General features: G+C 42.1%; 1 protein-coding gene across 3 annotated transcripts in view; it reads right to left on the bottom strand.

Annotated features, from left to right (window-relative positions):
- The window catches only part of LOC126354651 (UDP-glucosyltransferase 2-like), a 77551-nt gene that overhangs the window by 45476 nt on the left and 16382 nt on the right, over positions 1-15693 (bottom strand). For 2 of the 3 annotated variants that reach the window (XM_050004426.1, XM_050004427.1), the window contains exons 2-3: positions 13889-14083; positions 1747-1931 (exon numbers count right to left, since the gene is read on the bottom strand). In XM_050004426.1, the coding sequence (XP_049860383.1) occupies positions 1747-1931; positions 13889-14074 (371 nt within the window). In that variant the 5' untranslated portion in view covers positions 14075-14083. Of the gene's footprint in view, positions 1-1746; positions 1932-13888; positions 14098-15693 lie in introns of all 3 variants that reach the window. The other variant, XM_050004425.1, reaches the window with a different exon arrangement.

Genomic DNA, 15693 nt, shown 5'->3' with positions numbered 1-15693 from the left:
CAAAAAACAGGGAGGTCTTTGGACACTTCCGGAAGAACGGAACGCATGGGTTCCAAAAGGATCCGCTCGACAGTGTTCCAGGAGACACGAGACGGGCGACACCGACTAAGTGTGTGTGTGCCTATTCATAATTGATTCATTACCTTAATTTTTTAGGTTTCGTCTCTAGTCAAAGTTAACGCTTGCTCCCATCGCTCATTACTCGTTGAGCGGTATATAGTATTTTTCTGGTTAATTTCGGAACGTTTTAACCAGTTGCAGTTACACTAGTTGCACTTAGGCAAGAATGCAATCCATCATTCTGCTGTACCTCTGTTCAAACATGTCGACTCGTGATGCATCTTCCAAGTTCAGTCAAAGTAATTTCTTTGTTGATCTCACCAGTATAGTATAATTGAAGAGATTTCTGAAACTTCACTGAGAGGCTTAATTTCGCAGGTCGTGTCTCACAGTAACATATCCTGACCAATGTGGTTAACTATTCTAAATTTTAGCACTCATTTTATTCAGAATTTCTGTTTGTGACGACCACGTGTTCGCGGGAGTCGTTACCTGTCACAGTTACTGATTCTCGAGGTAAAACTTCCAGGTTAGTTTCAGAACCTCTTCTATTGTGCAACTATTAACAGTTTGTTCTTATCGGTTGTTAACTTTCTTCGTGCACTCAAGCTAAGGGAACGACCGTTTGCCAACCACGAGTATACTGGGGAAGTTATTTCTTTATTCCTGTATTTGCCCTAAATTTCTGTTGTATGTGTATATGTGTGTGAATGTCGCCATTGAAAGATTCCCTTGAGGCTTCCACAATTAATAATTAATGACATATCGTGGTGGGGTCTCCAAGCCGCAGTTGTAAATCTAATTTTGTAACTCAGCTGAGAGTCTTATGAAGAACAGCAACCATCATCAATTTATTACATGTTTATGTTATTAGTGTGTTCAGCTGTTCTTGAATAAATGTGACACATTCACCAGAGCACATGCTTACGTATTCCCTCGCAAACTTCCACTTTACGTCCTACTGCTGTCTGTTGTGCAGCAGATAAACATTGTCAAGTTATTTATTTAATGCTCATTAAACTATCTTAAATGTGCAGAACTTTCAACAACAGATACACTGCAATTTTCATGCCTTTTAAAAAAACTTCACTGTGATTGGCTGGAGACAGGACAGGATACGAGCACAGAGTCACAAATCTGAACTAGGATACTTACACCATTTTGAGTTTTGGAATTTTTCGGATCATTCAAAATTAATTTTTTATTTTCGCACCCTACTGGATTTTTTGAATTATCATCAGCATTGTTCCCATCTTGCACTATTATATTTCTTTTTACTCCAGGACCATCTTCAGTTTCATAGTTGCAGTGCAGCCAGACGGAGACTTCTTGAAGTTGGCGCAGCTGTGATCGACTGCGGTCCCGCCAGGTGGAGTGTGCCTCAACTCAGTGCTTCCTTCGGAGTCGCTATAGAATTGCTAATCAGGTATTGGTTTCCCTATTACTTTTGGACCAGCAACGACAATTTCCATTTGTGCAGCCTGATGCGAGTAACGACTGGTGTTGCTTTACATTGATGTAAGTAGCCAACCACTGAAAGGGTATGCAACTGAACAACTTCAGGTGCGCATCCACAAATAGAGAAGAACTTCACAGATATTTTAATACTTAAAATACTTCATTTCATAATATCTGTAACATGTTTTATTTTTTGTAGCACAGTAAACAAACCTAGGTTCAACTTACTTTGTGAACTCTATCATTGGCTCCAAACCAAACTGAAATTCGCACCAGTATTTCACCATACCAAGAATGAATCTTAGAAGCGTCACAGAAGACGACGCATCAAGGAATTCATTGAAATTAACGACTTCTGTGAAGGCTTTCCTACTCGCCGAAATGTCTATTTCAGAGTAGTTTGCAGTGGGAACCTGAAACAAGTCAGAAAATGTAATATTTTAGTAGACGAAATAAAATTCCACAATAGCCTGAGAGTAAGTCTTACAAAAAATGTTGTGTACAGTATGATCCAATAGGATATATAAACATAATTTAATCGCTGTATTTGCTTCCTAATTTAATCTCTTAATACGCTACATTAATATTTCTTTGCATTACGGCAGCAGTACGTCGTTTCTTGATATATGTACATATTTTCTCCTTTAATAGCATTCACAAAAGTCTAATGTGTGTATTGAAATAGGTACCTCAGCTGTCTGAAGGTATCAGCGATCTGGAGCAGCAACGTCGTTTGAAGGAATTCAGAAGATTTTATCTTTTATAAATGCAGAAGAAAGTCCAGGCCAAGCCTTACGACATGGCATAGCAATAAAGTACAGCTCAAGAGACGCCCTTGCCCTCTCTCCTACTAATTTTTTCACTCGGGAAGACAGAAAACAACGTGGAGCCGGATCGGGCCTTTGGGCCGCTGGCTGCCCACCCTTGGTTTACAGCGCGCACCAAATTAGAACCCCTCTGTTGGTGGAACGTCGTGTTTCAGAACTGTATGCTAGCACTAACGCAGCACAAAGCTGCAGCATTATTATACGGGTAGTTGGCCTGAGTACCCTGCCACTGGTTACCTGAGGCCGATCTCATAAGATTCTCCCTCATTTGGAAAATTCGGTCCGCCCAATTCTAGGTTAGTGTTGAACCTATGAAGTACTAAAACCACATGGAAACATTATGTCCAAAATGTTTCACTCTCTTTCACACCACTTTTTTCCCCTACACTGGAGCACTGAAGCCGCATGGCGCAATCGTATGAAAAGCGCTCCTCGCCCATCACTCATTTCACCTGCGAATGGAGCAAGCACGCAGCCGGCTGTTTCGACTCTCCGTGTCACGCTGCTTCACTCGGCACCTCACGGCGCTCACTCACCGAGTGCTGGGCAACGGCTGCGTAGCCCAGCCACAACGTAGAGCCACTAAAGCGCCCAGCAAACGTTGTTATACGTTTAGGATTAGAATTACGTTTTAGCTATTTATTTTCTGTGTTTCCTGAGGAGGAACTGAATGCTGAGAGTCATTAAGTGTTACCACAGCGGCTGAATAAGATTATGTATAGCGAAGCATAAAGTGATAATCAAATTTTGCATGCTAATGATGGTCATTTATTTAGCTGAGGAAGGCTAAATTTACATCCATAAAAGCAGACGAAATGAAGCTGATATTCAGTCTCTGGCTAAAATCACACACAGAACAGATGAAACAGATGTATGTATGTTGTCTGACATGTCAAGTGATTAGTGTTGTGTACTTTGTTTATAATAACAAAAAAATTCAGTCCAACTACGCTGTAGGCTCTCGTGAGCTAAATGAGCAAATGAACTAATAGGACTCATTACAGTTGACAGTATTAGGTTTAATGAGCTGAGAGAGGAAGGAAGCGCAGGGTATAGTGGTAAGCAGAGATGGACATTATCCGAATAAATTTCTCTCTGTGTAATTTTTCGTGTAAGTATAGAATTCAAACAATTTTGTGTTCCAATAAATTATTTCAGTCTTATACATCGAATAAAGCCACCGTATTTTCTTTGTTTAGTTCTTGTACACTTGTACTTCTTGTTCACTTGGCTGAGTGTAGTTACTATTTTACAAATAACACAGTAATGACTGGAACAGAAACGTGTTTTGGTGTCTCAATGCTTTCTGTCCTACACTACAGAACTAACGGTTTTGGGTTCGATCCTCGGTTGATCACACGATGCCTGTTACTTATCGCTTCCTTCACCTATAACAAAGACAAAAATGCCAAGTCAAGTTCCATTGTGTTTGGTGTAGTTGTTTAAAAGTATATCCCCTTTAACTGGATGCATAAAGTCGATTCGGAAGTGGGAGGACGTCAAGGGCACACCACCATGCACAATAAAGCACTGGTGTCTTCAAACGTACCCTCTCGGTGAGCACAGCTTTACTTGGTTTTTCAATGTAACAAATGAAACACAAATATAGTTATAGGCGGATGGCAGTACCAATTACACTACCTATGTGGCCCCATTTAGTTGTTTCTGGTCCAGTCAATACTTCTCCTCCTACATCTCCTAAAATATGCGAATCTTCAATACCTTCGTCAGATTGATAGCACTCTCTGATACGGATGTCTCCTTGATTCAGTTACGCACTTTGTTTCGGTCTGCAGTGCTACAGAATGAGTGAACCAAACAAGAACTCAGTGATTGCTAACGAATAACATCAACAGATTTTCAATCTATAATCTCAGAACGTTTATGGATGGTTCCTGCACCTTCAAAGTCATGACAACATGTCTGAGGATTGACTCTGAGTAAGCTTTCCTTTAGAACATGGAATAGTTCTTCAATGCGATATGTGTGTATGCTGTGACATAGACCTTTGACATTGAAAAAACTCCAGAAGAGACACTGCGTTTGATATGCAAAAGAGTTCGTAATATTGCAGATCACTGCCAACTTCTTTATCGAGAAAGTGTCAAGAGGCTATTGGATGACTTGTTCGCCTTTTTACACCAACTGACTCCATTGCTGCAGAACCGAATCATGATTCAGAAACAAATAGTTGTTGTCCTTAGCTGAGGGAGGGTAACAACAGACTGTAGTGTAATATAACACCAAAACAAATGTTGAAGAAATGAAGTGAGAAGTTTCAAATCATCGTAAAGTCGTAAAAGGCAAATTATACTTGGAACATAATTTGGGAGGAAGATAAAACACATTTCTATGTTCTTTGGATGTGTGGAGAGTATATTCTTTAGCGTCTCAAGATGGCAAATCTTCAAATGTTTGAGAAAAACAGATGCTTTGAAAACTTATTTAAAAGCAGCAAAAAGTACATTTGCTTCATAAATAACGAATATTTGGGGCAATAAATGCCACTGGATTTCATGTTTATCACTTATTCGTAATGTTTTATTCATAGCTCAGAAATAAATGTTTTCATTCTTGTATATGAATATAGTTTGCAATAAATATTTTTGTAAGTGCCGATGAGTGACAGCACATAATATCGGCTTAGCTGTGGTCAAACGCATGACAGCGCTCGCTCGTTTGTGTTACTAAGCTAAAAAGCATCTGTCATATTCGCCATTATTCGTCAATGGTCGCAAAATGTATTCGTGCTCTCTGCCGCACATCGCAAGCGCGTGTAGATCGCACAGATAGGTAATGTGCTTGCAGAGCTGTGCTCTACACCTTTCAGTGTAGGATGTGTGGCGACTGGTACAGCCGCAGTGTTAGGGTACCTTATAGCTGAGCCACTGGCTTGACAACAACTGGACTTAGAGTTTGCATGAGTGGACGGCTCTCTGCCGATCACGGATATAGGCGACACAAGCGGTAGCCAGAATTAAGAAAGTTCCTCAGAACGAAATTCCCATTACCATGATTTGGTGCTAGTGTATTGTTGTGTACATAGTTCCGCGTAGTCAGCGCGTACACAACTTTCCCACTAGAGCGCGCCCCGCTAAGCACAACAGCGCAGGCGCAGCGCTCGTCCGTCTCCGCACTACGAGATGGCGCTGTCTTAGAGACGGACCAAATTCTGCTTCCGCCGATCCGCGTATTAATATGTATCGCAGCCAATGAGATTGCTGCTAACGTAGAACCTTTTCTCCTCGCTGATCACACTCGCGCAGTGATACCTGATCGCGCGAGGTATTATAACGAGTGTACAGACCTCCGATTAGTCAGTCTGCATTTGTCTGCCCCAGTCTGTACCAGTCTGCATTAGTCTGCACCAGTCTGTACCAGTCTATAGTGAAGTTTCAGTCTGCGCCTAATAAGATTATCATATTCCTGTACATAGCCATGAGGAGAAATGTATAGACAGTTTGTCAAGTGTCAGAGATATGTGAGAATACGATTAACGTAGCAAGACCAAAGGAACTTCAGATTGTCAATTGTAAACAGCATCCAGAATCAAGTAACGTAATATCTACGCTATTTATCATTTTAATAACTGTGTGTGAAAATTAATCAAGTTCTGTTTAAAGTTGGTCACCATCAATCTGCTACTCTAAGCGTGCAAGTGGCATTTCTATCGTCTGACCTAACGGCAGAAGATAAACACGACACGATAAGACCACGAGACATATTGCTGACACTCGCCTACTTCTTTAGAGCGACAAGTCAGATAATCTAGTGGTGTGTGTACCGAAGGTCTTACAGTACGCACACCACAAATATGATGCATTACTGTTGAATATGAACAACTGTGCCGTAGTATTGTGGCCAATCTGCATGGCTAACAGGTTGTTGAGTACGGTACAATCGTGGATTCTATTCAGCCAGGTTATATTCCTCACTGGTAGTACTTCTTGTATTGAAAGCTGGCAGATCGGTCGCAACATCTCGCATTGTATCTGTTCAAGCAGTATACCACTCTCCGTATTTTAGTTGCCCCTGTTCCCCTGGAACGCCCTTGCTCATAGCAGGGTGTGATAGGTATAACTGAGTAGTGCACTGTGTACACCCGGGGAGGTCCTCCTCTCTGAAAATATGGATGGGTTGTAAGGATGTCAGGTAGGCTTGCTCCCAAGTCTGTTCTCCTGCACCATTTTGGTTCACCACGGAGATTCATATCGTGACCTGCTCCCTATGGCATCGGGATAGCCGTTCAGCTGCCACAAACAAGTGAATAATCCTATCCATTACTAACAGAGTCCCCTTAGTTCTGATATTTTCAAATTTCCCTTAAGTCAGCCATTTTACATAGGATTCGTATCTGCCGTTAGTGGTTCCTACTCATTTCAACCTTATCTCTTTTCTGTTCCAAGCTAACTCTGGAACATAAAGCATATGGCAAGGTACGCGCAGCTTGTGCAGAAGTGGCTTGCTTACATTGTCGAGCCATTTAGCCTTTGTCTGCTTTCCTCCTTTTTAGGACCAATGTCGGTATCGGTAGTAAAGCTTTCTGGTGGACCCCGAAGAGATCGAATACGTTCTATGCAGATGGCTGATTTTCGGGGCGTAAGTGCTCGTCCCCATCACCCATTCTCTAACACGACATTTAAGCAACTTGGAATTTTGCTGTCGCGTCCGCTACTGTCGTCCAGAGACTGCCCATGGCGTTATAATGTCCACGAAATGTTTGCATAAAATTATGCACTGATGCATCGTTTCCCCCACTCTCAGTTTCACTATGGCAAATGGTAGTGACGTTTTCCATCCACAGACTGCCTTGTATAGCTGTAGATCCGTATTCTCACTATGGATGAAACGAACTTGTTCTCAATTTATGAATTCTTAACAGAAGACAAAATCGCCGTATTAGTTTTGACATTAAGTTAGTACCTTGGTCCATTTCGACATCTCTAGACTAACCACTAAACAAATGATGAACCACAGCTGTTCCGGTTTCTTGATTCGGAACGGCTGTCATTTCTACATAGAGCGAAAAATGATCCGGTATGGTAAACAAAAATTAATTCCCCACCAGAGTCTGCCGAAATGGGTTCAAGTTACCCAAATTAATCACCTAAAATAATTTGCTACCCTCCGGTAGTCCCTGCAGGTGAATACACTGACGGCCTAACTCGTCTCTTCACATGTAGTGGACACATTTCTTGACATACTGTTCTATGTGCTACCTATGTGTTCCGCACCAATATTTGTCAGCTACATGTTCAGTTCTAAAATAACAATGACCTGCTAATACATTTTCATGCATTTGCTCTAATACCTCATTTTTCAGTGTATCTGCTACCATAATACAAGATGTGTGCATTGTTTGTTTGCTTAACACTCTGTGGTTGCTTTAACTGCAAATAGTTGCAATCTTCGTCAGCTGCTTGTACCTTGTACCATTCTGTAGCAGTCGAATCAACTAGTTGTAGCATATTAATTTTCATTCTCAGCTTATCTGCATTTCTGTGAGTCTTGCCTGAGCAATGAGGTATGCTTCGACTGAGATGTACCCATGATGTATAACACTTGTCATGTAAACATAAACATTTGTACAAATGCACATTTTTACTATATACCAGGTGGTCAAAAAGACAGTATAAATTTGAAAACTGAATAAGTCACGGAATAATGTAGATAGAGAGGTAAAAATTGACACACATGCTTGGAATGACATGGGGTTTTATTAGAACAAAAAAGAAACAAAGTTCACAAAATGTCCGACAGATGCGCGTCGTTTGGTGATGATCGTGTGCTCAGCCGCCACTTTCGTCATGCTTGGCCTCCCAGGTCCCCAGACCTCAGTCCATGCGATCATTGGCTTTGGGGTTACCTGAAGTCGCAAGTGCATCGTGTTCGAACTACATCTCTAGTGATGCTGAAAGACAACATCCGACGCCAATGCCTCACCATAACTCCAGACATGCTTTACAGTGCTGTTCACAACATTATTCCTCGATTACAGTTATTGTTGAGGAATGATGGTGGATATATTGAGCATTTCCTGTAAAGAACATCATCTTTGCTTTGTCTTACTTTGTTATGTTAATTATTGCTATTCTGATCAGATGAAGCGCCATCTGTCGGACATTTTTTGAAGTTTTGTATTTTTTTGGTTCTAATAAAACCCCATGTCATTCCAAACATATGTGTCAATTTGTACCCCTCTATATACATTATTCCGTGATTTATTCAGTTTTCAAATTTATACTGACTTTTTGATCACCCGGTATATTGTGTTGTAAGAACTAACGCCTCTCTGGGGTCCTACCTGTGTGAACAAGCCCTTTTTCACAAAGATGTAATTTTTTTTTATCAGTATACGGTTTTACTTTCTCCCTCATAACGACGATATGGCATAAGTGATAATCTCATAATGCACCACGATTTGTAATCACAAATATTTTTGGGAAACAGAAGATGCTAATTGTAGCTTCTGAAACATTTCATCACTAATGAACATTAATTAATGCGATGTTAGCTGTTAAAAGTTTTTTTTCAATTTAAATATAGATGGTTCTTTACATTTTCTCAATTCGAGGATCTTCAACCTCTGCCAGGCGCATCTTTCCTGTAAGATCTCCATCACAAATCCCTTAGAAACTTTCGCGTACATGGTCCCAAACGTATCTATCACAATCGATATCAATTTGTGTATCTGTTGGTTGCATATAATATCTCTATGTGCTTTGCCTAATTCCTCATTTCCCTGTAGCGCATCTACTAAACACAATATATTTCCTGTAAAATTAGTTCCTGCTGTCACCCACACCTTGTTGTAGAATATCGCGGAAATATTTCTTTAGTTGCTGTTCGTACGGTATAAGCGATTTAAGGATGAATCTTGAGGCAACCTAAGTCTGTCAGAAATTTCCCCGAGATGGAACTACGTCTCATCAAGTTCTACAAAGCGCCTATCAAGTCAATTTTTCTTGAGGTTCAAGCACGATATCTAACCCTAATATTGGTTACAACAGACAAAAGTTCTTTACAACCCTGGAAATATTATGATCTATCCTGAGAAATCAACCTCGTGAACGTACATCTTTTCTACCCAGTTCTCCTAACCTACGTCATTGTGGGCCACACCTCCACTTCCTCATTACACTGAAACTTATCACAGACAACTAAGAATCAGTGTTCAATGAACACTTACGCTTCCTTCCGTCTGATAAGCTATCTGATGAAAATTCCGCAACTGCACAAGTTTTGGATGGGCGTATATTCAATGGGAACCCCATATGGTGGCTCCAGAGCCCCCTCTGGCGTTTGACGGCGAGTTATTACTGCAACCCCGTCTCCATCTACCACCCTCTCGTACGACTTTGCGTGTAATATGTTCCAGGTGGACTGCACATCTACTCTCCTTAGGGTACAGTACGCGGCATGTTTGCTGTATGTGGCCCACGAATTGACCACAGGACTCTCGGACACTGGCTGGACCATCATGCGATGGCACCCAATGTACGTCCCTGTCTTGGCGGATTCAGTCTGAAGTCTGGAGCCATTAGGGTTAGCTGACAACTTGGCTGGCTGATGGCGCTACTTGGTGAGACTGTGGCTACAAGGTCACGCAATCGACCAATAACCGGTGAGGAGACTGCTAATCAGTTTCAGAATATGTTACAGCAGGACTTCACAGCAGGAGCCTCGATGAAAGTTTAGAAAAGTTCTAAGGCCAGCAAGGACAGACGCACAGTGTACTCTTGGCCCTGTCTTGACAGTGAAGAAAACGAACGATAGAAGTAATATCAGGTCCCAGCTAGCACGTCATCAATCGCACTTAAAGACGGAGGATCTGTCCTGGAAGATGGTGTCCAGGGTGGCTGTTGGTCACTTCAGTGGAACTGCTCTGCTAAGCTCGCGTGCAGGCCTAAACAGCTACCTCAGGGAAGGATCCATGCAGACAAATGACTCTGCAGTTGCAGGTGAAGGTGCGGCCTATCAACGAACTCTCCCGTCGCCGTGCAAACCGTCTGGTTGCCTGGCCGGAACGCAGTTGTTGTCACCTGCTGGACTGACCGAGGAGTCTGGTGTTCAGAGCTCCCCCGACGTCTCTTCCGCAGGGGCGGGGCTCTAGGCAAACCAATAATTGTGCGGGATGCCGTCAGCTCCTAAAGCCTAGGGCGCCGTGGTACAGTGTTACAGCTGCATGTCCTGGTTCGGTTGTGTGTTCTCGTTAGTTTAAAGCCTCTCAGTCCTATTATATTCGCGTGTTTTTGCTACAAACATGTTGGACAAGCAGCGTCTATCGTCTTTCCATACGTAGTATCTCTCCTGTTGCTAATTTGGCCATTGTTTCAGTGAATTATGGCAGAATAGCTCGTTTTCCGTAATAAACGAGTTGTTATACCTAGATCTTTTGTTTACAAGCTCGTTTCAAACCTGTTGTGGGGATATATAGTGGCAGGCATGCTCCACTTTAACTGTTCCTGTGTTCGAGAAATACTTTGGAAATTGATCAAACGTATGACATTATTAGAATAGTGCTTACCAAGCGAAACTTCATTTCTAGTCGCTAGTGTATCTGGAGATTAAAATGGCTGTGAGCATTATGGGACTCAACGTCTGAGGTCATCAGTTCCCTAGAATTTAGAACTACTTAAACCTAACTAACCTAAGGACATTACATACATCCATGCCCGAGGCCGAATTCGAACCTGCTACCATAGCAGTTGACGGTTCCGGAGTGATGCGCCGAGAACCGCTCGGCCACCAAGGCCGACATCTGGAGATTACACGCTCCCCTTTTTCACTACGGAAAACGGCCCAGATATGTATGAAATGGAACGGCAGCAGTTAGTCGTTTGGCACTTGCTAGTAAATCCATAAGGCGTCGTTTCTCTTTGTTTTCACTGGGCGTATAGCCTGGGTAGCAAAACGTATCTGATAGGAAAGGATACCATACATTATGCTAAACACTGCTAATGATGGGCTTTTCAGCAACAAAGACAATAAGACAAATTTAGCTCTTAGATTGAGGGATCTCGGCATCCTTTTCCGGTACCTCGCTCCTGAATTAACCGTTGTTTCGGAATTGTTATCTTGCCATCAATAAGCGAATTATGTAAGATTTCTTTTTAAAAAAAGGATGTAAAATTTGAATTCGATTATGCGGAAATATTTTTAATGAGAAAGTGTTTTAACTTTTTTTGCAATTCTATTTGTGAATTCTATGAAGCTATATTGGTGGCAAATTTAGCTTCATCTGCTAAACATGTTTTTGACTTCATACAGAAAGACCTGGTCAATATCAGGTACCAGTGAGGCACGAACACAATAATGGTATCTCACTTTATCAGGAACCGGCCGGTGTGGTCGAGCGGTTCTAGGCGCTTCAGTGTGCAACAACACGACCGCTACAGTAGCAGGTTCGAATCCTGCCTCCGGTACGGATGCGTGTGATGTCCTTAGGTTAGTTGGTTTTAAGTAGTTCTAAGTTATAGGGGACTGATGACTTCCGATGTTAAGTCCCTTACTGCTCAGAGCCATTTGAACCATCACTTTATCAGACATTGCAGTTAGGTGTGGGGTATAACAGAGAAATATTGCCTATTGTTTGGTGATGTGTTGAGCGCCTCCGCCATTAAACGTTCTCGGACGAAGAATCACGCCGTCCATTTATGCAAGAAGGTGAAGTCATATGAATGTCAAAACTGTATTTGCCAGTATCTACAAAATCATTCAGGCTGCTTACCACTTTATTAAGGTGTTTACGGCCCTTCCATCAACAGACCTGAATGTGTGCATTGTTTGCGGCACAATACTACAAAACAACTACATTAAGTGATCAGAAGATAATTATTACCAAATGTAACTGCTCATTATGATCAATAATATTTTTCCCTATACCACTACCATTTGCAGAAAGTGAAACACAAACACCGAGAAACGTGATCACAATAAAATTTATTAAACCAATTAGGCACATGACACTACACAAATGACTAGATTTACACACCTGTACATGAATGTGACTGTGGAAATTCAGTATGGAGCAGCACCACCACATGGTGGCATCAGAGCTGCTAGACGTTGTGCCATCAAATCAGAGAGCTCCTAAATATTCTTCTGGGGAATACTCTCCCAAGCAGTTTGTAGGTGCGTCCACAAAGCATGAAGTGTAGCTGCAGGGCACCTGAAAAAATTGTCACCGACCTACCATAGCCCAGATCTGATAGATTGTCGACATATCAAGCGAATAGGCCAGGCAAGGGAAGCAGTGGTACCCGCCTTTCTTCGAAGCAGGCTTGCACATCCCTATCCGCATTTGACCAGGCGTTGTCCTCCTGAAATATGGTATGTGCAACTGTCTACAGGAGGGGCATTGTCTCGGCTGTAAGGTATCCTTAATACACCGCCAGCTCTTCAGATTGCCTGCCAGACGTAGGTGGCAAGATTACACGTCAGAGGCAATGGCGCCCCAAACTATCACACTTGTCGTTTGTCCGTTACGCCGTTCAAGAGTACAATCTACCCGATGGTGTTCACCATGTAGGTGTCAAACGCGTATGCGACCATCACTGTAGGAAACTTTGAAGCGGGACTCTTCCGAAAACACTACATTTTGCCACTCAGCACGACCGAGTCGCCGTTCAAATGCCCATTGCTGTCTGCAGCGTTGATGGGCTCTGGTTAATGGAAGTCGATGAAATGACAAGCATGCCACCAGTACAGCCTGCAGAAGACGGCACCGAACCGTCGACGCAGACATGTCTAGATCCACTGCAATGCTCCAACGTCACGCCAACTCTGCGTTCTGTTCTGTGCATTACGGTCAAGCGGACAAGATGGAGGTCATCTCTCTCTGTGGTCACATTTTGTCGACCAGTATCTCGTCGGCGCTGCGCGCCGCCTTCTTCTCTCCACTGGTTCTATATATGCCTCACTGTTGAAGAACTGCGCCTTTTACAAGGCTAAGTGTCTCGGAACGACAGGCCCACCTCCCGCAGATGAACCATTCTGCTGTGTTCGAAGGCACTCTCGTACTGATAGTCATCTTTGTGATATCGATGAGGCATAGTGGCAATTGGTTACACGTTTCTACTTTGTATGAAGGCTCATCACCGACTGAGCGTTGGGTAACAATGATATGTCCAGTCACGTAAAAGAGAGGCAGTTGAGCCTACTTGCCGTCATATCACTGCTATTTAAATCACTTACTCCACACCGTTGGCTCTGAGTGTTTCACTTTTTACAAACAGTTATAACATTCTTTGGTCAACGTTTCAAACTGTCCAGAGTAGATCATTTGGTAATTTTTAACAAAAACTGCATGACTAATATAATACAATACAAATGGACAGCTAACCTCCCTTTATCAGTTGCATTTCGTTCATCAAGGCGTCAGGCACTGTGAATATCTCTTGATCTGTTCCAGGGCGCCTCGGATTAATCAAATTCGAGTTGTTACCATCCTGTGACAGCATATTTGACGTTTTCCCCACCCACCGATTCAGAAAGTCTTGAATGTTACTAAAAATGATGGTGGAGCGTGCTAGCTGACTTACCTGAAGGGGGTGGGTGGTGATGAAGGTGACCTGGTGGCCCCGCCTGGCCAGTTCCAGCAGCACGGCCCTCAGTGGCAGCTGGTGACTGAAGGAGGGGGTCGGCACAGCAGCCAGGATCCTGGCCCCCACACACCTGTCACCCAGCGTCAGAAGGCAGGCGGCTGCCAGCAACACTGATGTCCCCATAGTCGCCAGCTATGAAGAAAGCACTACGTACATCAAAAATGGCAAATAAGTAATAAGTTCAAGTAACAAAGTATAAGAAATTCACTGAAAATCCATACAGGTCTACTGGGAGCGCTATAGATAGTATGTGTCGTGATGTGCAAACTTCCTAATGGAATCCAGTCTCAAGTAATAAGATTTGTCGTTGGTTTTAGAGAGTCCCCCAGAGAGATAACCAGTCGCTCACAGAGGCCACGAGGAGACAAAGAATCGACTGTTGAGTGATGAGAGTGCAAGGTCAATGAGACTGTGGTCGCTAAATGAAGAGCAAGTTGTTGGTGTGATACCATGCAGGTGGTCGTAGATTGGAAGTAATATCGGCTAGTTTATCCCTCTCATCATCGATTGGCTATTCTTAAATTGTTAATTGTAGCAATTGGTGACAAATTATTTGTTTTTGCCATTTATACATGTTCACACAAACTGTGCTAACCAATGGACTACAGTGTGGGTTACATGTGCCCCTTAGTACAACAATGTTTGACAATATTTTGATCTGCTGCACCTGTGTTGATCTCAGATGTGAGTAAAGGTGTTAGACGAATGTGATGTGTGTTCAGTGAGAGTATATTGGTTCACATAGACCAAAATTACGATGATCTTGCTTACAGTCAAACTTGTATTTTCTTGAGTATAATAATGTAAAGCAACCAAAACTCGCAGCAAGTTCCATGCCAAAACTAATTCCCCTTAACCACTACGTCACGGTCGAAAAGATCAAGGGTTAGGCTCCTAGGATAGTCCACATTTTAACTATCAAAATTTTAAAGCGGGTGTTATATCTTGGCTGCCATGACTACGACTTCCCCTTCAGATCGAACAGTAATGAGTTGTAAATCTTAGTTAGTCGAATACGATGTAATCTTGAAAACCAAAAACTGTAGGCAGGAACGATATTATTCGACTTATACATTGGAATAATAGACGAGTCTTGTGTTTCGTACGGCTCGAATGACCATTTTATGAAGATGAATTGTAACTTTTTGTACAAAACTTCTGTAGAGACAATTCACTGCAGGAGTCAGAGGGAACTTATCAAACGTATTTTATATTTTTTATTGCTTGTTCCTAAACTAAGTTCTTTGTCTAATCTTTTGTAATTTTCAACTATATTTTCTTGAGTTGTTAATTATATCGATTACTGACAAAAAATATTTGTATTTTCCAAAAATTAATACAAAATATGGTATGATGGTTACATATGTTCATGTTATCTGCACCGAAAAACGGATTGAGGTGTGACCACAAGTGCACATTGTTATAATAACATGAAGGGTTCGACCTGTGCTGGGTTAGACGTGAGTAAATGTATAAGAGGATGGTGGTGACAGTCTGCCATTACCGTGAATGTCTTAATTTACTTGGTACAAACCTACACTGACCTTGATTATCAAGCAAATGTTTCCTTGAGTATAACGTTGTTAAGCAGAAGGCTCTGTAACGTCTTTCATGCCAAAACCAACCTGCATTAAACTTTAGGTCATGGCCACGAAAGCCGGAGTTTAGGCTGCTAGAATATTTATGATTTTAACAATCAAAATTCAACTGGGAGTGTTGTAATAATCAAATGTGAAAGAATG

The sequence above is a fragment of the Schistocerca gregaria genome, chromosome 3 (genome assembly GCF_023897955.1).
Source record: "Schistocerca gregaria isolate iqSchGreg1 chromosome 3, iqSchGreg1.2, whole genome shotgun sequence".
NCBI classification, from domain to species: Eukaryota; Metazoa; Arthropoda; class Insecta; order Orthoptera; family Acrididae; genus Schistocerca; species Schistocerca gregaria.
This window is presented reverse-complemented; position numbering and strand designations above follow the sequence as displayed.